The sequence below is a fragment of the Magnolia sinica genome, chromosome 2 (assembly GCF_029962835.1).
Source record: "Magnolia sinica isolate HGM2019 chromosome 2, MsV1, whole genome shotgun sequence".
In the NCBI taxonomy this organism is placed as follows: Eukaryota; Viridiplantae; Streptophyta; class Magnoliopsida; order Magnoliales; family Magnoliaceae; genus Magnolia; species Magnolia sinica.
The window spans coordinates 125,053,475-125,076,952 of NC_080574.1; the positions used below are offsets into that span (position 1 = coordinate 125,053,475).

Sequence of the window (23,478 nt, forward strand, 5' to 3'; positions counted from 1 at the left end):
GCCATCGAAAAAATTCAAAAAATCCATATTTTATCGCTGGAACATTTTGGTGTTTTCTCGATGTCATCGAAGGTAATTCGATGCCATCAAGTGTATACACAGAACTGCATAAGTGCAAGATTTGTTTCCTATTCAGATTGTGACACGATGTTATAATATATATAGCAGGTGTAATCGGGATTTGGAAAGTAAGAGAGGTATTCTAGGTTTTCGAAATTCGTTCACAAGGGTTTCAAGGGCATAGCTTGGCTTGTGAAGAAGATTCGAAACTTCTTTGAATCGGTAATCTCTCTTTTGTAATTTTCTGCTTTCAAGTGCATTACCATCGCTTTGCGCCGTGGTTTTTTGCTCACAAGGTTTGTTCAAGTAAAAATTGGTTTTTATGTTTGAACTTGGTTGTGCTATTGGAGTACATTGCTTGATTCATCTCGGTGTGCTTCGCAGTTCTCCAACATATGAATAGTCGCATTCAGTCGCATTCCTGATCACACGCATGAATTAGTAACAGTGGCGGCCATCACACTTTCTATCTCTATCATCTATGCTATTGCGTACATTGCTGGTCCAACGGTCATCATCATCGTATACAACGGTCATCATCAGCTATCCGTTGCGATGAAAATGTTTAACTGGTCATCATCGTATACGACAGGTCATCGTCAGCTATCCCTTGTGATGAAAACGCTTTAACTCCACTACCCCTCACTTCACCATCGTGAGAGGAACTAATCAAAAGATTGAAATAGATGGGCTGATTATCGCTACATCACGGACCACTCATGAACATGTTAGCCATCCATTTGGTCCAGCACGCTCTTCACAGGGCACCATTCAAAAACAACCATCAGATCGATTACTTGGGAAATAAAGGGTGCGAATCGGCTCCAGCAGAACCCAAAAAAAACCAAAAAGACGAACCGACAGGCCATGAATTGGCCACGGCTTTCAAGAATCACACTGATCATGTTATCTTAACCGTACGAGCATCAAACATATAGCTGAATAGAAGACAATCAAAAGAGCATAAATCAACTTAAATCAGTGGGCCCTATATAAAAATGGTTTGAGGTGACCCAAACATCTCCAGATAGGAAGATCCTAATCCTTCAATCTCTGGCCTTCTCTGGTCAAGTGTTATTTCTCTAGTAATAGTCTATTTGAACCGATAAAAGGATCCAGATCCTCCAAACAAGGAGATTTTTCATGCACCTTGCGTCTAGGGATGGGCCCATTACATCAATGCTCTAGATCGCAAACCACATGCTCCACAAAAAATCACCAGGAAATAGCAATTACCCGTCCGACAAAGCCACTTGCATCCGTTCATGATACGCCAAATCGCCTCCCAAATGGACTTAAGCCTGCTGGTCAACAGAATGGACAATCAAGATGAAATCACTTCACAAATCAGGCTTTCATGCACCCCACACAGCCCTTTTTCTGGTGGCCCACATAAATCATGACTGTACTATTCCAGTGGAAAATAGATGCCTCTGGACACTATGCAGCATGTAAATGCACCTGTAACATGAAGATGGCATGCGGCCGGTGTCCCGACAGTTTTACTTCTTCTATGTGAACAATGCCCCGTGGTCTTTCCATGTTCCAATGAGGTGTTTTGGATGGAGGAATCCTCCATCAATGGAAAAGCTGGGTAGTTAGGTGAGAAACAAACACACACTACCACCCCACACATGCATGGGTTCTTGAACCCTTGACCTCAGATATGAGAGAGTGTTTACCACTGAGCCTAGAGAAGAGACCCAGTTTATAATCAATTATAAGTAGCTTTTTTATTTAAAGTTACTTAATCACTTCAGTTTAATAAGTAGAAATAAAGATAAGCTACTTAAGGCATAAGTAGCTTTATCTCAAGTTCCTTAAGTAGCTTTATCTCAAGTAACGATCCAGACACCCTTTAATGTCTACCGTTTTTAGGAAAAGCTGGGAAATCAAAATCAGTTTCCACATTACATTTTTGAAATATACTGCTGAAATCTATTTTTCCATCACCATCCTTACCATAAGTAATTAGGGCTTTCAAGTCTTTTCTTACTACCTCCACCACCTCCCCTTGGGTCGTCGCCTAGCTCTTTTAGAGCCTTCAACTTGCACCAACTCACTCCTAACCAGTGTAGTTCTTAGTCTCCATTGCACAAACCATCTAAATCTACTTCCCATTACCTGAGAAAAATTGGTTTTCATCTCCAAGGTTTTCAATGAGCAGATTTCTTCTCAAAAACATGATGAATGTAGACTTCCAAAGTTCTCTCGCCATTTGACTATTGCACTCCAAACCAAATGACAGAATAATTTGTAGAATCTGCAGTTTTCCGTTTCCTCTTCTTTTTTTTTTAGATGGAACAGTTTAACAAAGTAACAAATCTCCTTCTCAGCAATTTCTATGCATTGGAATTTCTCTTGATGTTTTCAAATTTTGGGGCTTCTTAGGATATATGTTTGGAAAGACCAATAGGAAAAAAAAAACAAATGATTGGTAGATAATTAAAGAGGGAAACTGGGAGAGAGAATGGAATGGGAAAATGTGTTCGGTAAATTAGAAATTTCATGCTTTAAAGGGGGGAAGAAAAAAGAGAGGATATTATTAGGAAAATGCTGCCACATCATTGTGGTATTACCAAATGTTTTGACAATATTCTAGAAGTATCCAAATTTAATAATATTCACAAGGGGGGAAATATTGAGCTCTCCTCATCTTTTATTATTATTATTATTATTATTATTATTATACACACTCACACCCCACACACACCCACGCACTTACACACAACACACTGGATTTTCACCACAATGGGTACTCAAACCCATGACCTCGTGTCAAAACTCTTGTGAGTCTACCACTAAGGCATGAGTAAGGACCCAAGCTCTCCTCATCTATTTCATAATAAATACTCTTTAACTTTCAACTTGATTATCAAGTGGGGCTCTCCCAAATCAAGCAATCAATAAGCTAAAGGGCTATCATTGGACCTTCCTAGGCATAGGAAGATCAAAATTTTGAATAAGACCATCCCAATTAGTTCAAACTCCAGGCCCAAGGCAACCTCAGGCTTGGCTGTTGAGAGCCCTATGTCATGGTCCTGCCCCTTCCCCTAGGGCATGTGCAAGCTCGAAACTACTAAAATACAAGAACTAGTTTGTCCCCTGTAAGAGGGACATTCTCCCCTGGCCCTCACTTCTTTCGTTGAGTAAAGGTCCATCTCCCAATATTAGTGAGCCATCTATACGCAACAAGTGTGAGTGGAGTTTCTAGTACTATATATACTAGGCCTATCTCGACCCGAACACAAGCTCAAAACCCTCACACGAGTTAATGGTCTTTAGGTAGTGATTGCAGTAGTTCAAGCCATAGTTGATGATAGTGACTTCGGGAATCAAAAGAGTAAAGGTCATTCTCTCAATTCTAATCGAATGCAACCGGATCTAGTATGAACTGGCTATCAAAACATATATGAATAGATAGTTCTCAAAAAACGACATTCTTTCTGCCAATGATAATTTCCATGAGGATTATTGAAACAAGGATTCCAATTTTGAGTTCTGGTTCTGATTGCAAGTGGAAATCTCATATTCCTCTCACAATACTTAGTCTCTTGTTCCAAGATCCAAATTATAGGAAAGTGTAATGATAGCTTGGTGAAATCCACCCTTTTACTTTGCTAGCCAAGCAACACAAATTGTCACGTCAAAGGAAAACCCTTCATTATCCCTTATTTGGCATGGAATCCATGGTCTCCAAACATGGTCTAAGCGTAGACCTTACGGCACTTGAGTCTTTTTTGGGTCCAAGAGGATGGAAGAATGCTTCTCTTGCACTAGAGCTCTACTCCTTTGGATGGTTAAAAATGAGGACCCCTCGTAGGCCTAGGAACATTTTAGACTCCAATGGCTAGGATGGCATCATGTGGCAATCATTCTAGGTTGCACTCTCTACAAGACTCCACTGGAGGAAGATAGGATGTTCTAGAGATCTGGACACTTTTTACACTTCTCTACAATTCCCTACACACTTCTACCCTACTCTAGAAGCTTCTACACACTGTAGAAAGCCTCGTGTACAAAAATAGCATAAATTATACAAGTCCCATGAATAGTCCTCATGAATGATCAGTCTATGAAAGGTAACTGCAACAAATGAGCTCTCTTGATAAATACATTGGACTAAAAGAAGCAAAAGATGAAACAAAAATGCTGCAATTGTACTGCTAGGTTCATTTGATTATCTGGCTATAAGCCCATTCTCATACATACAAAATTCTCGCCATCATCACTTGTAAAAATTGTTACACTGTTGAGGCTTTCCCCAACCCAAAATAAAATAAAATAAAATAAACAAAACGAAAATTGAAAAGAAGAAGGAAAAGAAAACCCAAAGAAATTTGTAATTGGATGATAGAGGGTCACCTTAAAATGGTGCCTCATTCAGTATTGAAGAGTTGAGAAGTACCACCCGTGTTGGACTTCAGCTGTTTAGATTCATAGATTTTGCACTGTTGACAAATGTTGCGCTTTTATCAAATCCCTCGAGCACAAGAATCCTCACCGCTTCCAATCCCTGCTGAAAGGTGAAGTCCAGCTGAAACACAGCAAGAAACGCTGAGAATCTAATAGTTTTGCCCCCTTCAAACACATGAGGGTGCGTTTGGGTGTCTTGACAATGCACCTGGGCAGAACTGATGCCCACCCAAACCAGTAGTCCAGTCATTTCAGTTACCTGAATGAGGGGACTATCAGCTTTAGGGATAAAAAGGCGGTAAACTGAGAGCGAGCCTAATGTGGTTTCCGCCAGCTGCACCACACAGAATCATGTGCCAGAGGTCCCACTCCATAGACAGCTTGTGGTTTGAGTGGACTTCCAAATGCACCCTGGATTGAAATAATGGATACAATTGAAGTTTCTGTGAGAAGCATGGTAGTAACACCTCTTCGCGTTCTTGTCTGTTGAATGGTCGAATAACAAAGTTGACAGGATCCATTTTCCCCGGTGGCCGTCCAATACCTATTATAAAATTTCATGAACCTCATTAGAATTTTTGCATGATAGATATAGAATGATTAATCATAAGCAAGAAGATGGCAGCAACCTACCTATCCTTAACCTCGGAAATTCACGACTTCCTTTCAAGTGGTCAATGACGCTTCTCATCCTGTCATTAAAATGAAATTGGTGGTGATGTTACAAGCAAATCACGGCAAATGGGATTTATGTTTTTCCTAATCATTACAAGTCAATGGCCCTTTGCCCTTTAAATCATAAGGAAAACTTTTGAGATCCTAATCATGGCTCCTGGAATCCATACCAGTTTGTGTTTGATACCTCATACATTTTTTTCTTTTGAAATTTGACAAGTTTATTACAGCCCCATAAAACAATCCTAGGAGGTCCACAAAGAAAACCCTGGGAATTCCTTGCAACTCCCAATTAATGATCATATGGGGAGACCCTACCTTTGATGGTGTTAGATTAGATTAAGGTAATCTTCCTAGATTAGGATAATATTTCTTCTTCTTCTTTTTGTTAAGATGTATATCTGTAAAGATCTCTACAGATTTCTCACATCTTGTATATATTCCTGTTATTCTTAGTGAAATAAACAAGTTACAGTTTCCACAATGTAGTCTCTTGCGGTTTAACATGGTATCAAAGCCATGACTCTGGCTTGATCCTAGCCGTTATCATAGCATGTTCCTTCCTTTCCATCTCGACATCCATTTGTTTCTTCTAATTGTCACCATTTCTTCTGACATCATCTCGACATCTGTTTCAACTCTGAACACATCGGCGGGTTGTACAACATCAATACCACCACTAGCCACAACCTCAGACAGTCAGGTCATATCTGCTTCAAACAAGAAACACCACTACAATCGCCTGCAGTCAAATCCAGCTGTTATGTCTCTCTTTCTCATTGGGTTGGTTCAGCTCTATCTCCCTAGCCTCCCATCAACCAAATTCAGCGGCTGTGATCTACACCCACGTGATCATCAACAGTCTGCTATTTCGTTGTTTGAACCTGTCGTATCAGACCTTCCAAACCACCGATTGGATTGGCCAACATCGTCAACGATCAATAAACAATATAATTGTCTAGTCTAACCACGATCAAATCTGAAAGGCCACTGTCACCTTTCAGAAGCCTCATTGTCACACCCTCTGCTAGTGACCCTATTGTCACATTGACAATCTAGCACCATAGTAAGATCCACTACTGCTTTTGTTTCCAGCAACCCATCGCCCCACCATGCACTTGGGTCAACCATCATCTCCATCACCCCACCGTTGACAGAGGATCTGTCGGATATTGTAGCCAATGCCCTAATCTTCCATTGTTTCCAGCACTCCTTGCTTAAATGGATCTAATACACTGTTGAACAGAGCCCAGTTGCCTGCATGCATCCATTCTCTACCATTGATTCCAGTAAGTTTCAGACACATCTCCGTCTACATCAGCATCTCCAAGCATCATTCTTTTGCCCGATCATCATCTTCCAATCCGCCATCGCCGTTCCCATCAAATTTGGGAACCACCGCTCATTGCCATTCATGGAAGGGCGTGGGACCTTTTCTTTCCTGTATTGGTTTGCATTCGATGTTCTGAGGGTGCATGAACTAAGGTATGCACCTTTAGATCCAGTGTGCAATCTCTTTATCCTCTCCATTCGCCAGCCAACATCCCTGCACTGGGCCTTTTGACAAGATGTGTTTTTCATTTGTGCCATGTTTTTGGACCAAACTTGTTATTGTGCTGGGCGTTTGAACTAGACCCTGTCACCATGTCGACCTTATAGTCGGACCTACTTTTTCTTTGTTGTCAGAACATCCAAAGCCATTGAAAGAGCAAGGGTTGAACTCCCAGCCACCGGAGGAGCAATGGTTGCAAATGCGACCAACATAAGTGCCAGTAGATCATTCGTCAATCTTTGAAAGTGCCAATGGTTCACATCCAAGAAGTCATTAAAAGTGTCGGCTTGCCTCAAGCTACTTGTTGTTTCATCGCCCTATTACCGCTGAATTTTGCTTTTGCTTTTGAAAAAAAAAAATCATCATACCTTTCAAACTCAAGTTACTCCTTTCAAAGCAAATTGGGAGATGTTAGAGTGGCTTAGGGTAATCATCCTTCAATTAGGATATTCCTTGTTTTAGTTGAGATGTATATCTATTAAGATCTCTACAAATCTCTAACCTCTTCTATATATTCCCGTTATTCTCGGTGAAATAAACAAGTTACAGTTTCCACAATGTAGTCTCTTGTGTTTTAAAAAAAAAAAAAAAAGATTCAATGGACGAGACATTGCCCTTGATACTATTATTCCTCTCTTTCCAAAACCCCATAAGATTTTGAAGAAACACGTCTTCACAAGACCTTTGAATGGAATAACGTGTCATTTGAACAACACATCGCCATTTGGGTTATTGAAGATTCACAATAACCCCAGCAGAGAAAGAAGGGATACCGACCTTTCTCGTCGTCACACAATGAACGAATATGTAGTTGACCAACTCTTCCTCATTTTTATAGATGAAACTATTGCGGAAGGACAAATTTCATTTCTTTAAGTTATACAATGTTAGAATCTTATTGGCCTTAGTTCCTAAGGGTGGTAAAAGGACCTAGGCATGAGCCAATCACAAACAAATTTTGAACAAAGTGGGGTCGATAGGCCCAGCTGACCAGTTTAAAATCCAGGTCTAAATGATCCCCAAGCCTACCCATTGCCAAGCCTATAGCTACCTAAGCAAAAGCTTTGATTCTTAGAGGAAAAGGAACCTTCCATACTTTTGCACATAGAGGAGATGCACTCTCACACCCATTAGCATCGCAAAGAATTGGCGATAAACTCTTCATTGGGGACCATTTCCACACTCTACTATCTTCAGAGGAGATCAATATGCACATTGCACAACCTACTTAACAAATTAGCAAAGAGTCCCGACCCTTTATCGGAAAGGTTTCTTCATGATATTATGTTCCAAGCTACGCCTTCCCCCACTAAATCATAACAATCCTGGACTTTTTCTTCCTTATCTATCACAAGCTGAAAGAAGTCCCTAAATGACATTTTAATCATCCAACCAAGCATTCTTCCAAACCCCACCGTCACCTTTTCCAACCAAAAAATGAATACCTTTACTAAATTCCTTCACTACTCTGATCAAGATTTCTCCATTGCTTCCATCTTGATGTATACCCATGTAATAATAGCCTTCTACACAGCAGATCCACTTGATCCATTACAAAGACTCTAGAACCTACCCCCTCAGATGTATTGTATTTTCCAAAGACCATTGTTCTCCATAAAGTTCTCGGTTCTTCCCCACAACCATTTGTTCAAGAGCACCCAATTTCTAAGGTAACCGACTCCAAGACACCCCCAACCCCTTGAATAGGTTTTTGAATCACCTTCCAATTGATAAGATGGAAATTAAGACCCTTCTCTCCCCTACCATAGGAAAGCCACCACTACAGGAATCTTGAATGAAGAAAGAAAGTAAACCCAAAGATATTAAGCTATAAGCGGGTGGGATAGGGGCAACAATGGCATTAGAAGCAAAGACATAGGTTGTGTGGGCACTAGTCATATTAACAGTAGAAAAGGTATGGGAAGCTAGGATGGTATGGGCTGCAGCATAAGAAGCTACGGCACCACAGTTCAATTAGAGACAAAGGCCCCCGCACTCTCTAAAAGCAACAACAGAGAGAATTCCCGGTGTGGGATAAGTGCAAAGTCCAATCCCAATTGCTACTTTGGAAGAACCAACACTAATGAAAGCAGTGAAAGGTAGCACCACTATCGTGGAGAATATCTTTTTCTTAAGGATAGAATAAAGGACCATTTTGGGAGACGAGGAATATTGGATGCCAAATCAAGGCCCAAGAAACTTCCGAATTCTAGAATGAATGAATGAATGGAAAAATTGGTTAAGGGGTCATTATCAATACAATTTATCTCAGACTAGATGGTCTATACTAGTACCGCAAAATGGCAAAATAGAGTCAATCAACATGGCCCTCTACAAGCAAGTTGGTAAGGCATAACTTGTCGATGTGATTCAATCCCCACCTCCTATTCGCAATATTATAAAAGAATCTAGCATGCTTGTCACCATCCTTCAACCATGTCATTCCCAAATTTTGCCTCCACAAAGCTTCCCCTCTCCTTAGGATGGACATGTACTTCGATTTGAGCCTCCTTTACGAGCATCAAAGACTCCTCGGATGGATTTCCCTCCTCTTCCATATCCATGGATTCAATTCAACTTAATTTCTTCTTTCTTAAGTTTGTCTTGACCAAATCCGAGGTCGCTCCATTCCTTAAGCTTTGAGTTCAGGTACTTCCAACTTTTTCAAGCGCATGAAACCAGCCCAACCCTCAACTTCCACATTTCCTCCACCATTTTGCAATTAATTGAATGCAATCTTCCTCCCAGAGCCACCAATTCGTAAATCTAATTGGAATTAATCCCATAGAAAAGTTGAGTTTGAATTATCTTAGGAGTGCAAAGAGGAAAGAAGAGAAGAGGAGATGAGACGAGAGAGGAGGAGAGTTTTGGAAGAAAAGGTGTTTTGTGTATTAGGGCTTCAAAGACCTAACATTCCTTTATTATAATGTTATAGTACAAAATACACTCCTCAAGAGAACATAACATTATGTTCATGCACACACCCAAAAACACGTAAATGCAAAATACCTACTCTCTATACTGCCCCTCAAGTTGGAGCATAGATGCTGACCATGCCCAACTTGGCAGTGATATGATAAAGAGCACCTCGCCTAAGAGATTTAGTGAGAACATCAACTAACTGCTCGCCAGAGCAAACAAAAGGGGTTGCAATCTCCTTGTTAGCAACGTTTTCCTGAATAAATTGGCAATTAATCTCAATGTGCATCGTGTTCTCATGAAACACCAAATTGCTATCAATGTCAATGACAGCTTGATTGTCACAATGCAATGGAATGAGAACTGAAGGAGGATAGCCAAGTTCATGTAGAAGGGTGCGAAGCCAAACTAGTTCACCTGTTGCATGGACCAATGCCCTATACTCAACTTTAGCAGAACGAGCCATGACGGACTGCTTCTTACTCTTCCAATTGACAAGATTTCCACCAAGAAATGTACAATACCTTGATATAGACCATCTATTATGCAAACTGTCAGCACAATTAGCATCAGAGTAACCAAAAATATAAAGGTCATACGGTTGAAACAGTAAGCGTTTACTCAGAGCATATTTGAGATACCAACGAATATGATAAATTGCAGTCAAATGTGCAATACGAGGGACATGCATGAATTAACTAACGCTGCCCACAACATAGGATGGGTCCAACCAAGGAATGGTTATAAGTCGACCAACCAACCAGGGATACATCCCAAGATCAAAGAAGAGTCCACCATCATCAAAGATGATTTTCTAAGTGATATCCATTGGCGTAGTAGCAAGCTTGCATCCTAGCATTCTAATCTCGGAGAGAAGATTAAGCGCGTATTTCTGTTGAGAGAGAACAACTCTAGACTTTGATCAAGCAACTTCAATGCCCAGGAAATACCGAAGAGTCCTAAGGTCTTTGATCACAAACTGCGTCTTGAAAAAAAGACTTAATGGCCACCATACCCTCAGTACCACTATCGGATAACACAATATCATCTAAATAGACAATTAGCACCATAATTCCTATGGCCCGCCGACAAATGAAAAGAGAGTGGTCCACATGGCTGCGAACAAATCCAAAATCAAGAAGAGCATGACTAAATTTATCAAACCGGGTGCATGGAGACTGTTTGATGCCACAAATAGACTTTTTCAATCGACACAGAAGTGAAGTATTTGACATAGAAAAACTTGGGGGCTGATACACAAACTTCCTCAGCGAGGTCACCATGTAAGAAAACATTCTTCACATCTAGTTGAAAGAGAAACCAAGACAAATCACCACCTGAAGAGAATTGATTTTTGCCACAGGAGAGAACATCTCAAAGTAATCCATGCCATAGGTTTGGGTATAACTCTTGGCGACCAACGGCACCTTATAACGACCAATTGAACCATCTGGAAGATACTTGATGGTATAAATACATTGGCGTCCGACAATCTGCTTACTCTCTAGTAGAGGAACTAACTCTCAGGTATTGTTCTTCTCAAGAGCTTGCATTTCTTCTATCAAAGCCTGAGTCGTCAGGGCTACTTATAGCTTCCTTAAAATTACAAGGGACAACCGATGAGGATATAGAAGCTACAAAAGACTAGGAGGGTGAAAGATGTTGATAGGAAACAAAATTACTAATGGGATGTTTTGTACATGATTGAGAAGACTTTCGCAAGGCAATGGGAAGATCATCATGAGATGGAAGGTGAGAGATGGTACCTGAGCCACCAAGGCACCAACAGAAGCAGATGGAATGATAAACAGTTGAGCACTGGAGGATTTAGTCCGTCGATGATACACCAGAATGTGCTTGCAGGAGGCAGATGATGTAGGAGTATCATCAAGACAAGACACAGAAAGAAGTATAGAGTGAAGCTTCCCCTGACGAGTAAGAAGATCATATAGCAATCCCCTTCATTAGAAAAATAAGGAATCTCTTCAAAGAAGTTCACAACCACTAAAACATATCTCTTATAGGTCAGAGGGTTATAACATTTATACCCCTTTTGAAATCGAGAGTAACCTAAGAAGATGCATTGAATAACTCGAAGATTTAACTTGTCATTGATATTATCAAGAATTTGAACAAAGCATGTACACCCAAAGACTTTCGGGGGTAAGGGAAAAGGTTTGTCATGGGATGCAAGATTTCAAATAAAGATCTATATGACAATATTCAGGATGGTATGTAATTAATAAGAAAAGCAACAGTAAGCAAAGCATCATCCCAAAAATGTTTAGGAAGACTAGTACCAAACAAGAGGGCACATGTTACTTCAAGGAGATGGCGGTTATTTCGCTCAGCCACACTGTTTTAATGAGGAGTTCGTAAACATGAAGTATGGGATAAATATACAATGATCCTGCAAAAATAACAAAAAGGCATTCGACATATACTTGCCCTTATTGTCAGAATGTATTAGATGCCATCGCGAGTGCATCATCGAAGAAACAGACTCCTCCATGTTCATGGCCCCCCACCAATCATCTGCTTCGTCTTTAGGTCTTAAAACACGGTGAGAATGAAAGAAAGTTACTGAACAATTTAAAGACTTTGTAAGAGAACTGATAGATAAGAGATTAAGAGGAAAGCTAGGAATATGTAGGATGGATGATGGCTGCATGGTGAGAGAGAGATTGATGGAACCAGTTATGAATTTTCGAGTTTAGTTTCCATTTATAATAATGACATAATGAAACCAACTTGAAGGAAGGAATGAGCTAAACAAATGAGGCTTACCAATCATATGCGAGGTAGCTAGCTCTAGAGTCAATGACCAAGGAAGAAGTAGAAGAAGACATGTGGAGGCAGTACTTGACTGGGCTACAGCGGCTTTAGAAGTACCAAGAGCATCACGAACTTGGACTTGCTTTAAGGCCTCATAAGCCTCCCGCCACAAGAGAATAAGCTCACCTGAAGAAGGCTTCTCAGGCACAGTTGTGCAAAATCACCTAAGGCACTACTAGCTAAGGATGCACCTGCCCAGGATGGACGTCCAATAAAGTCCTAGCATTGATCAACAGTGTGATTTGTGCCCCCCACAATGTGTACAGGTGCGGGGTCCATCACGGCCACATCCTCATGCATTGCGGCCACGACTACCACATTCACTGATGCAGGACATGGAAAATTAAATATGATATGCAAGATTGCAGGCTTAGATCACACCAATTCAGAAACAATCACACAACTTCCACATCCCACATGAAAATCCAAACATTCAATTAAAGGGGAATCTATGCTGGTCCAAGCCGACACAGGCTAGGACTGGACCAATAAAATTATAAACCAAACAATGTCAAAGGGAAATAAAATCAACTACTCATGCATAAAAATCAGTCCCTAATCCAAGGGATTCCCTAATTTCAATTCAAGGAACCCTAAGGTGATAAAAAGGGGCAAATCAATTAGGGATCATGTAATATAGGGTTAGGATTCATGAAAAAAAACGGCTATGAGAGGATAAAAGAAGATAAAAACCTGAACCAAAAGATGATCCCGCGTGTGGACAGCAACAATGGTCCAGATGGACGTGTGTGTGATACAGGACGAACGTATGTGGGGACAACTATTCAGAAAAAGGCCACCTTGGCCCTGGTCAGCCAGGATGGACTCCAAAACCTCCAAATTTCAGCTCGATCCGATGTACGGTTTGTGCGTGGTGCTCCGCCGAAGTTTCAGCTCGCTTCGCCGAACTCTGGAAACCTGTTGTAATGAAGAAATCTGATGCAACAAAAGGACAAATTCGAAGTACGGATGGTGGGGAAGATGGAAAAAAAGATGATGGAAGATGGGGGTGAATTGGGATCGATGTGGCTTCGCACCACGGTAGTTAGCCCTTCGAAAAGGGAGGGCTTCACACCCACTTTTGAATTCTTCCACAACTCACGAAGAGAGCAGAAAAATAAAGTAGGAATTTTTTTATTAACTTCAATGAATGAAAAGAACTACAAGGGGTGCCTATTTATAGGGAGAAATCCTATACTCAAAAACTCGCACCATGTACGACACCTATTACTTGGCGAAGAAGTAAACTAAAATAAAAACCAAACAAGAAAATCTAAAGCGTTCACGATGTTCTAAATAATAACAATAAGCAAAACTTAAAATATAAAACCAATCCGACGAGTGGGCCACGATCATGAGATCTCATGGTGGGCTTTTCTTGACTATCGGGCCACTTTTCTGAACCAAAACTTGTCTTCTAGCTAGGAGGCCCTCTCTGGACGTCGTCATCGAGCCAGATTGATGGTGGGGTCCTCCTTCTGCATACGTACGTGCGTAGGGGGGGCGGCGTGAGTGCGCGTGATGTCCCCATCATCCACACTCACTTTTACAGCCCCTGCCTTGATTACTAGACCTAAAATCACAACCACGGCCCTATGCACCCTACATCGAAGGTCTAAATCCATGGCTAAACGAGGGACGTTCTCCAACTACATATGTAGATCCATTAGGGGGACAAAAGTACAAGTGGATGAGGTAGTGACCCTTTGACACATAACATAGATGGCAGTCCGAGAAGAAAGGGGATCCACGACTATAATATGTTCCCAAATATCATAATACTCAAGAGTTAAGGCTAGAGAGGAATTGGATGCTTCGAGTGTCTTCACGTTGCTTCCATGCATGATCATAATCCCCTGTATAGTGCGAGGGAAGGGGCGGACAGAAATCTACTTCATCCCCCAAAGAGCGGAAAAATACTCCTTCAAGGATCTTAAATATTGTTGAAACTAGCCAATATCAGAGATCAACTTAAAAGCTCTAGATATATTCTGTACTTTAGAATAAATGTCTTGAAGGGTGTCCCATATCCTTTTGGAAAAGGTCAGGAACATAACAGAATTAGTCACGATACAGGCTATACTAAGTAGCCAAGCCATGACTTAGTACTCTTTAGTCAAGGTCTTGAAATTCCCATATGAAGGATCTAGAGGATCATCTAATATGTAGGAAAGACTATCTCTTCTCCCTAAAAACAACTTCATAGATTGAGCCCATTGTAGATAGTTGTTACCATTCAACTTCACTATGGTAATCAACAAAGGATTTGATTCTGAAGATCCCACACTGGATCCAAAAGAGATTTTGTCCTTCACAAGGGTCCACGAAGAAGAAACCCAAGCAACAACTCAAGAGGCACAAAGCATATAAGAGTCATAGATTCACACAAATTCGAGTTCCTGATGAAGGCATGGGGTTCCAAACACCAGTGTTTTGAATTGTGCCAATAGTGTAGCGGTAGTGTATGCTACGTAGCATAGTGCTGCCATAGCGCATTCAAATAGTGTAACCGTAAACTACGGATGTGTGGTGCGTAGTGCAGGTAGTGTGCGCTACGCTGCACTTTTTTTTAACTTTCCTTCATTAATAATGGTGGTATTGTGGTAAACTCATATTTTAAAAAAAACTTACATTGTAAAACCAACAACAAATACTACTTTATTGATTATATTCTAAAAGAGTGATGTTTATTTGAGATAATGTGTGTTTAACACACATTACAAGGAAAGTTATAAAGTTAAGTAAAAAAGAGAAATCGAAATAGGGTTTTCGAAAACCCCTTTGAAAGCCCTAGCTGACGCAAGCTCAACTCCCCCTCTTCGAATCTTTCGATCTAAAGGGCCATCAAGGGGGCTTCTTTAGCCGATTGTTGGAGCCTGTAAGGTGGTCCATTTGATGCATTTTCACAATCATTGTAGATGAAATGAAGGAGAAATCAAATTTCCCCTTTTCCGGTTCCAGACGGCAATGGAGCTTAAATTTTCATAGTTTTCATTGATTAAATCTCCTCTTGAGTCTACAATAGGTACATTTTTGCCCCTCAGTGAGTTTCTTTTCATGTACAATGAATATTAATTAGTTATTTTTGAGTTTTTTTCTTTTTAAAATGTTGGTTATTGTGCAATATTTGTTGTTTATCATTTTTTTCAATTCTTTTTCAATATATGTGTGGCTATGCACTGTTTTCTATGGTGTGGCCCACATGGGGCCCATTGAGGTGTGTGCATGGGTGGATGTGCATTGTTTGAATATTTTCTATGGTGTGGCCCACATGGAAACCACTGTGGTGTGCATGTGTGGATGTGCATTGTTTTCTATGGTGTGACCCACATGAGGACCACTGTGTTGTGCATATAGGTGTGTGTGCATTGTTTTTTTATGGTGTGGCCCACATGGGAACCACTATGGTGTGCATATAGGTGGTTGTCCATTGTATTGTACTTAATAGCATGGTACATGGTGTATCGTGAAGGTCATTACGAGGCGTAAAGGTCATTACATAAAGGTAACGGTGGCAACCGTTACATGTTACAGGGTCATACAGCCGTAATAGTTGTTATGGAAAAAAAAAAAAAACCCGTACCCACGTTAACAGCCCGTTATGTCCCTAATAAAGATCATAATAGTCCCATAATGGTCTGTTGCGGGGTAAATGTGGGTTTTTCAATGTTACAGGCATGGTGTGGCGTAAAGGCCGTTACGTAAACATACCGGTGGCAACCGTTACATGTTACAAGGTTGTAATAACCGTTATGGAAAAAATGACTCATAATCGCCATTAATGGCCTATTACACCCCTTGTATAGGCCATAACAACCCTCTAATGGTCAATTATGAGGCAGATACAAGATTTTCAACAAAAATAAAAATAAAAAATCAATGTTACGAGGTAGATTTAGGTTTTTCGAGTTTTTTTCTTTTAATAACACACACACACACACACACACACACACACATATAAGAGATCACAACGGCCGTTACGAGGGTCAAAACAGTCATAACAGCCCGTATTGTAAAGGTGGTCGTTATGGCCACTGCTACAGTTACAGAATACCTTGCTTAATATTCTTACCTGTGGGATTTTTATTTCGAAGAATGTGACATTTTTATATTTTGAAGAATGTTATGGGGTAGATGTTGGTTTTTCAATGTTACGGGCATGGTGTGTTGTAAAGGCCATTACATAAAGGCACCGGTGACAACAGTTACACGTTAAAAGGTCATAATAACTTCTTATTTTTAAATTAAAAAAATAGAAGTATAGTGTAACTTATGCTACACGCAACACTATTTACGCTACATGCTACGGAGGGTTGAACACTACACAACACACTATCGCTATTTAAAACATTGCCAGAAACAACCGTAGAACTGAAAAACCGTGTCGAATATCAAAAATAGACTTGAATCAGGCAAGTACACATCTCATACACCAAGAGCATCAACTCGGACATACACCAAAAGTTTTGGTGCATGTCCAGAACACCCAGGACGGCAAGACCCCAACCCCCCCGCCCCCCCAATATATATATATATGAAAAATACCTCCTTAAACAATCAAATATGGTAAAACCAACACATCATGTGATGAAATATCCAAGAAACCTCTACCAATTTGAGTAGAATCGGTAGAAACATGAAGATCAGGTGTTTTTCTGTAAAATGAGAAAAGTGGCAAACATACCTCAAATGAGCTCCAAAAATTCCATAAATCCTCTAAAATCGAGGTGCTTCAAACCATGTTCTTCCCAGTCAAAAACAGTCCATACAAATTGTACAATGTTGACGTCGGCCATACGGTTGCTAATGTCATCAAACTCCTATAGCTCCGACTCAAAATGTCTACTCTGATACCGAGTTTGAATGATCTTAGGAGTGCAAAGAGGAAAGAAAAGAAAAGATGAGATGAGAGGAGAGAGAGAGAGAGGAGAGAGAGTTTTAGAAGAAAAAATGTTGTCTTACGGCTTCAAAGACCTAACACACTCTTTTATTATAATGTTATGGCACAAAATGCATACTCCTCAGGAGAACATAACATTTTGTACATGCACACACCCAAAAACAGAAATACAAAATACCCACTCTCTATAAGAAATACACACAAACTTCAATGTAAATGGAACGTGATCAAATGCAAGTCTCAAAAGCATGAACTGCATAAATCCCTAAAAATGTCTCTTCCACTCCGCCAGTATAAGACATCTGTCTAGACTTGCACATTATAAGCCTTTCTTAAATGTTTGACCAAGCAAATAGCCCCATCTCTTCTCCCACTCCCCAAAAAATGTAACCTCATACATTTGTTAGAAGATTAATTGGTGTTTTAGCGAATATTCAATTAAAGTGATTTGTTGGCTTTATATAACACACAGACCCATCATATCAATGGTTTGGATCACTGAACCATGGGCGTCAATTGTAGAAGCTAAACAACCCCAGCAAGGTACATATGCTCAAACCAAGCTTAAAAAATAGAGATGTAACTATTTAGTGCATTGTTGACCAGTGCTCCTCATTTTGAGCTCCCATAAAAATTGGACAAGTTGCAATGGACCATGAATTGCAATAACTAGTATGATAAACTGGAACTATGCAAACTGTACATGCCTTTCTTAGGATATAAATATTGAGGGATTGGGCTCCAAATTGTAATTATTTTACTTTTAAGTTGTGCTTAAAAAGGAATGTAACTGGAAATTGAGGACTCCCTACCTAATTATGGATACCAGAAAACATCATTAGTAGTTTGTCATCAGCCCTTCGATTAAACTGTTTGTTTGCAATCTTGGAAAAAAAAAAACTGAATGATGAGCAATATTAGCAGTGCTGTACGCAATAATCATAAATGAAATAAATAAAATAAAATACCCATTGTGGCCCCCATGTCCACCTTTTGGTACTAGCCGCAACTTCGCAAAAGGTAAATCTAGGTCATCATATATCTGCAGAAAAGAGAATCGCAGCATTCAAGGTTTGGGGGGTGAAAGAAGAAAGTGTAATTGCATCAGAAACAGGTTGAAATATGAATACTTTACCAGAAGCACTTGATTCAGTGGTATTTTGAAATACGAAACAAGAGATCCAACCTTCATGAAAGAATCCATACCAAAACGAATCATAAAACAAATCCGTGCATATTGATAGCATGGAATTCCTTTTGGATGAGACTACTTACCGACTCACCGCTGGCATTCATGAAAGTTTGCGGTTTCACAAGCATAACTGGAACATTTCCAATAGAACCTACATGTAGGATACAGATGCAATAAAGATGCATGAATTTTACATAAAGAAACATATTAAAATCATCACCGTCAAACTGAGAAATCAAAAGGATTTGAATTTTCTGTCTAAACAAAAGCTGGTAATCTCAGTGGCGTTGATTTCACAACCCATTACATATTGTCTACTTGACACCAGAAGAGATATTTGAGATTAGTATCTGTAAATGGGAGATCCTGGAGATAGTCACACACACAATGCTATTCTAGCCCTGGAAATTATAACGACTAAAAATCACCATCATCACCAGTCACCACCTCAGCAGTATACCGGCTAATTAGGGTCGCTGTAGTCCGATTAAAGTTGTAGGGGAACTTTTCTGTGAGATCATTGTACAGAAAGATGACAGAGTATGAGCTTGGGAAGCTCCCCACCCCTTGGTGACCTACAGGAGAAAAGATTTGTATAGGAATTGGGAAGACATCCTGACATGATGTGGGTGTGACTTCAGATGTACTTCCCAGTTTTTTGGCCCCTCGTTTCGATAAATTATCTTTACTCATGTGTGTGTGAGTGCATATATTTGTGTGAGAGAAAAATAACCATTACAACCATTGTCAAAAAATAAACTCGCAGTGCAGAGCAGATCATGGGCCTGCCCTGTCAATGACCTAGCCAAAAATCAGGCCAGTTCCCTCATCAAGTAGCCCCCATGTGTCTATTGAATATCAATGTTCAGCTTTTTTTGTTACAGGACGTTTTCTTGTATACGAGACCTGTTGGATAAGTGGACTGCTGAATCTGGAGCAGGTCATCTGCATGGTGGGTCATGTAATGAACAACGTGGATGTTGTTCTCCGCGCAGGTGAGAGTGTAGAGAGGTCTGTGGGATTAACAAAAACTCTATCTTCAACTCTCAGATATTGTTTAACAGAGTTGAAGCTATATACAGGTCATGTTTTAAGAAGCTGTGGTTTTCTATAGCCATGTAGTACAAAAAAATTAGCAACTTATAAATGTTACTCATTAAATTAAGGCAGGAAAGTTTGCAAATGCAAAAGGTTGGGCCTAGCAAGTAAGCAGTAGAATTTAACCACCAAGTTCGGGATGGATTGGTGTGGATCCTATATGCTTAGGACACCAAAATATCAAACCATGAACGAAGAAAGGCATGAGAGAGCATATTGACTAGTGAGGCCCCATTTTTTTTTACTGGAAGGGACACTAAAGGAATTCAGGACAGTTTCAATGTTTGTAAACCTTTTCCAAAAAGAGCTTTGAATTGAATGCTGCCCACAGATATCCCCTCAGCTTGAGCTATCGCGTCTATCATCTCAAAACCCACCTGAAAGAAAGTCAATATAATACTGTGAAATGAAAGAAAAAGTATACTGCAATAAGCAAACCATATAAAGAAAGTGCTTATCACCAACATATACAGCACCACTCATCTGCGATATGTTATCGGAAGCTAATTCAAATCCTCTCCAATATCTTTGACCAAATGCAGCATGTGGTTTTACAATAGATGGCAGCAATCTCATTCATTAGGGGATTTTTGCCAGTGCTAGAACTGGAGATATCCGATTACAGGTCATCTTTCTCCACTGATCTAGGTAAGAGGAACTATATGACCCAAAACTACAGGATATGCTTGGGCCTTGGGCATTTTCAAGTGGCGCATTCAAGCACACATGATTAGATGATCCAAAAGCTGATAGGCCCCACTCGGGACCCAAAAATCCTCCTGACGAGTCAATCCTATCCTTGCATAGAGAAGGAGGAAAGAGAGGCCAATCCTCTCCACCAATTCTACAGTCTCCACAAACAATCCCAAAGGACAGAAGGAGAGAGCAATTTACTATATGCAGCTGAATTTTGAGCAATGGAGCACAAGGCTGGCGAAAGAACTCAAAAGAATTCAATGACTGTCAAAAGATACACTTTCAAAACTCCCACTAGGGCCATATGATGCGAACATCGGTGGTGCACCCTTTAGAATGTATCAGAGAAGGAGGCATCGCCGGCAGAGTACCAGAGCGGAGGAGTAAATGTGAATGAACGTTGGATCCATTGGACCCATTTTCTGACGCGCTACGAGTGCAAGAGCGGCATAACCGCACCCTGACCACGGATCCATGGGTCGGATTTTACACCCTACCACACGGGTGTTTTAGTTTTAGTCGTTTTTGTTCTTTATTTCTTGTTTCAGGGGTTTTATTGCACTTTCTTTATTTTTTTCATCTTTTTGTTATTTTTCTTATTTTCAGGAACTTTAATGCACTTTTACTTTTTCCATAGCTTATATATACGTTGTGAGAAACCCTATTTTCATTACTATTAAATGAACAGAAATTTGTATCTTTTTTTCTTCTTTATTCAAGAGATCAGAATTTCAGGATTGGCCATTGGGTATTGAGGATTCCGCCCTAATTTTAGGTTTCCTTCTTTTTAAATCTTCGAGGTGCAGGAAAAGGTAAGAATCATCCTCTTTTTCCTTTGAGACAAAAGAACCTATACTTTCTTCATCTCGAACCCTTCATTCTTCACCCCTTTCGTTCCTCTCTGGATATCCCATTTCTAGTTTGAACGGAGAAGAGGGATGGTTAGTCAGTAGAATCAAATCCAAACTTGACCGTGGACTAACTTATGTTAGATCTGGGATATCCTCATATCCCTAGGTCCTCCCTTTTTTTATTATTTACGTGATCTTATACTAAGGGGCATGATCCTTACGAAATAGCCTCATTTTTGTGTTGAGATTTACCTAATCCATTTGATTGGAACGGTTAGTTAATTGGTATATTTATTTGAACATTCTTTAACTTGATTATACATGCATCTAAGGTTAGGTCATCACATGTCCCTGCATCACCATATGCTGGATTTTGAGCAATGGAGGATAAGGCAGGCGAAAGAACACAAAAGAATTCAATGATTGTCAAAAGATACAAATTCGTAACTCCCACTGGGGTCATATTTAAAACCACATAGACAACTCTAAAACTCAACTTGCCCTCTTTTTTTTCTTCTTCTTCTTCTTCTTTTTTATATCTTTTTTTTTTTTTTTTTTTGAATAGTTATGACTCAACTTTCTAACATTAAAACGCTACTAATTCAATTTACATGAGGATTGCTAAATTTTATCACATCCCAAAAAGTCTAAAATTATGTTTAAACATGTAAACTTGCCAATAACTGTAACTTCCCTAACAATCAACTAAATCCGAATTAGGAATAAAGTAAAACAATCTTTTGCCCAAGGAAACTAATTTTAAGTTCTCTAACTAAGGTAACTTGCTAACCAAGCTAATTAAGAATCTAAGTTTCACTCGACCTCAGCAAAGTGTGACAAGTTAACACATGGGCCATTCGGACAGCATGAAGGTAACCGTGGGCCATGGTCCAGGTCCTAAGGCCCCCTTTGTTACAATCTCAAACTTTTCCACTCTCCTTTACATGCCTGTGGCTCAAAAAAAAAAAAAAAACTCTTTTCCAAAACAGGATACTCGAGGTGTAAAAGGCCATCATTACGAAGGAGAATCCCTATCTTCATCAGTGATGACAATAGAAGGTAATCATTGTCTCCATTGGTGGTGACAATAAAGGAGAATCTTGTGGAGACTTTCTTTGATAGCGTTCTTTGGTCAATATTTGGGATGAGCTCAATGAAAAATGTTTCTGCAGCCATCTCCGGTTCTCTAATGGGGCTTTCAAAAAGGCCAAATTGAATGGGGTAGCTTAGGCAATTATTCTATTGAGTCCTTTTAGTCTTTTTGGTCTCATTAGTTGTATTTCTTGGTATAGATTCCTCATCTTTATCTAGCTTTAAATTAAAAAAGAATATATATATATATATAAACAGTTACACAAACTAGACAAGTGTTTATTGCACATCATGTGGTGTTTGAGGAGACTTGCTTTCCTTATACTAACAGTAACTCCTCTCTTCCATCCCGGGGGAGTGTTACAAGTTCGACGACCTTGTTCTTCTCCCGTCTCTAACAGCACCATTTATTCTTCATCCACGCAAAAGGAAAATCTCCTTCCTCCCTGATTGGTGGAGATTCATCTTTGTGTCCTTCGTCTCTTCCATCCTGTCCTTTTAAGGTATATCATCATCCACACTCCACCTTCTTCACCTATCATCCTTCCCCCCTCCCCTCCATTTCCTCCATTCATTCCATCACCACTCATCTGCATGCTTGTCATGCTCTTTCTTCCTCATGTCCATCATATTCCTCTTTGCTTGGTTGCTCTGAATTGTCTTTTCTTACCTCCCCATGATATCCATGATGCTAAAGTGTAGGGTCAAGCCCACAGGCTAGGCCCAGGCCTAGCAGAAAAACTCGCTGGCTAGGGTCAATTTTGGTCCACCCAACTAGTGTTCGCAATATCGATAATATCAGCCAATATTGGTGATCAACTACACAAAACACCCTAGAAATACCAAAAAAAAAAAAACCTAATTCCTGGATATCATGGAAAATATCTCACGATATCGCAATTTATCGTGCAATATCGGCGATACATGCCTGATATCGTGTCTTTTCACTTCTATACATGATATCGTGCAAGAACCAGTGATAAGTTCCTATAGCCACCTACCACAAATCACATTGTAGCCAAATACTCGTGGATTTCAAAAAAAAGGCCAAAAATGCGACGTTTTCGGCGACATCAAGCTACAACCCTCTCTACCATTACAGAAATTCCCATAAATAAATAAATTAAAAATTAAAATTTATATAGGAAAAAAAAAATTTCTCTCTTACCTTTTTACTTAAGATCTGCTTAAA

At 39.9% G+C, this 23,478-nt stretch overlaps 1 protein-coding gene across 2 annotated transcripts in view; it reads right to left on the bottom strand.

Annotated features, from left to right (window-relative positions):
* Positions 1-4,199: 4,199 nt before the first annotated feature.
* The window catches only part of LOC131237552 (peptidyl-tRNA hydrolase, chloroplastic-like), a 29,860-nt gene continuing 10,581 nt past the window's right edge, over positions 4,200-23,478 (bottom strand). The window contains exons 2-8 of one of the 2 annotated variants that reach the window (XM_058235375.1): positions 19,940-20,024; positions 18,633-18,700; positions 18,493-18,543; positions 18,326-18,399; positions 5,110-5,168; positions 4,944-5,020; positions 4,200-4,597 (exon numbers count right to left, since the gene is read on the bottom strand). In XM_058235375.1, coding sequence (XP_058091358.1) covers positions 4,484-4,597; positions 4,944-5,020; positions 5,110-5,168; positions 18,326-18,399; positions 18,493-18,543; positions 18,633-18,700; positions 19,940-20,024 — 528 coding nt within the window. In that variant the 3' untranslated portion in view covers positions 4,200-4,483. Of the gene's footprint in view, positions 4,598-4,943; positions 5,021-5,109; positions 5,169-17,141; positions 17,305-18,325; positions 18,400-18,492; positions 18,544-18,632; positions 18,701-19,939; positions 20,025-23,478 lie in introns of those variants that run through there. The other variant, XR_009167309.1, reaches the window with a different exon arrangement.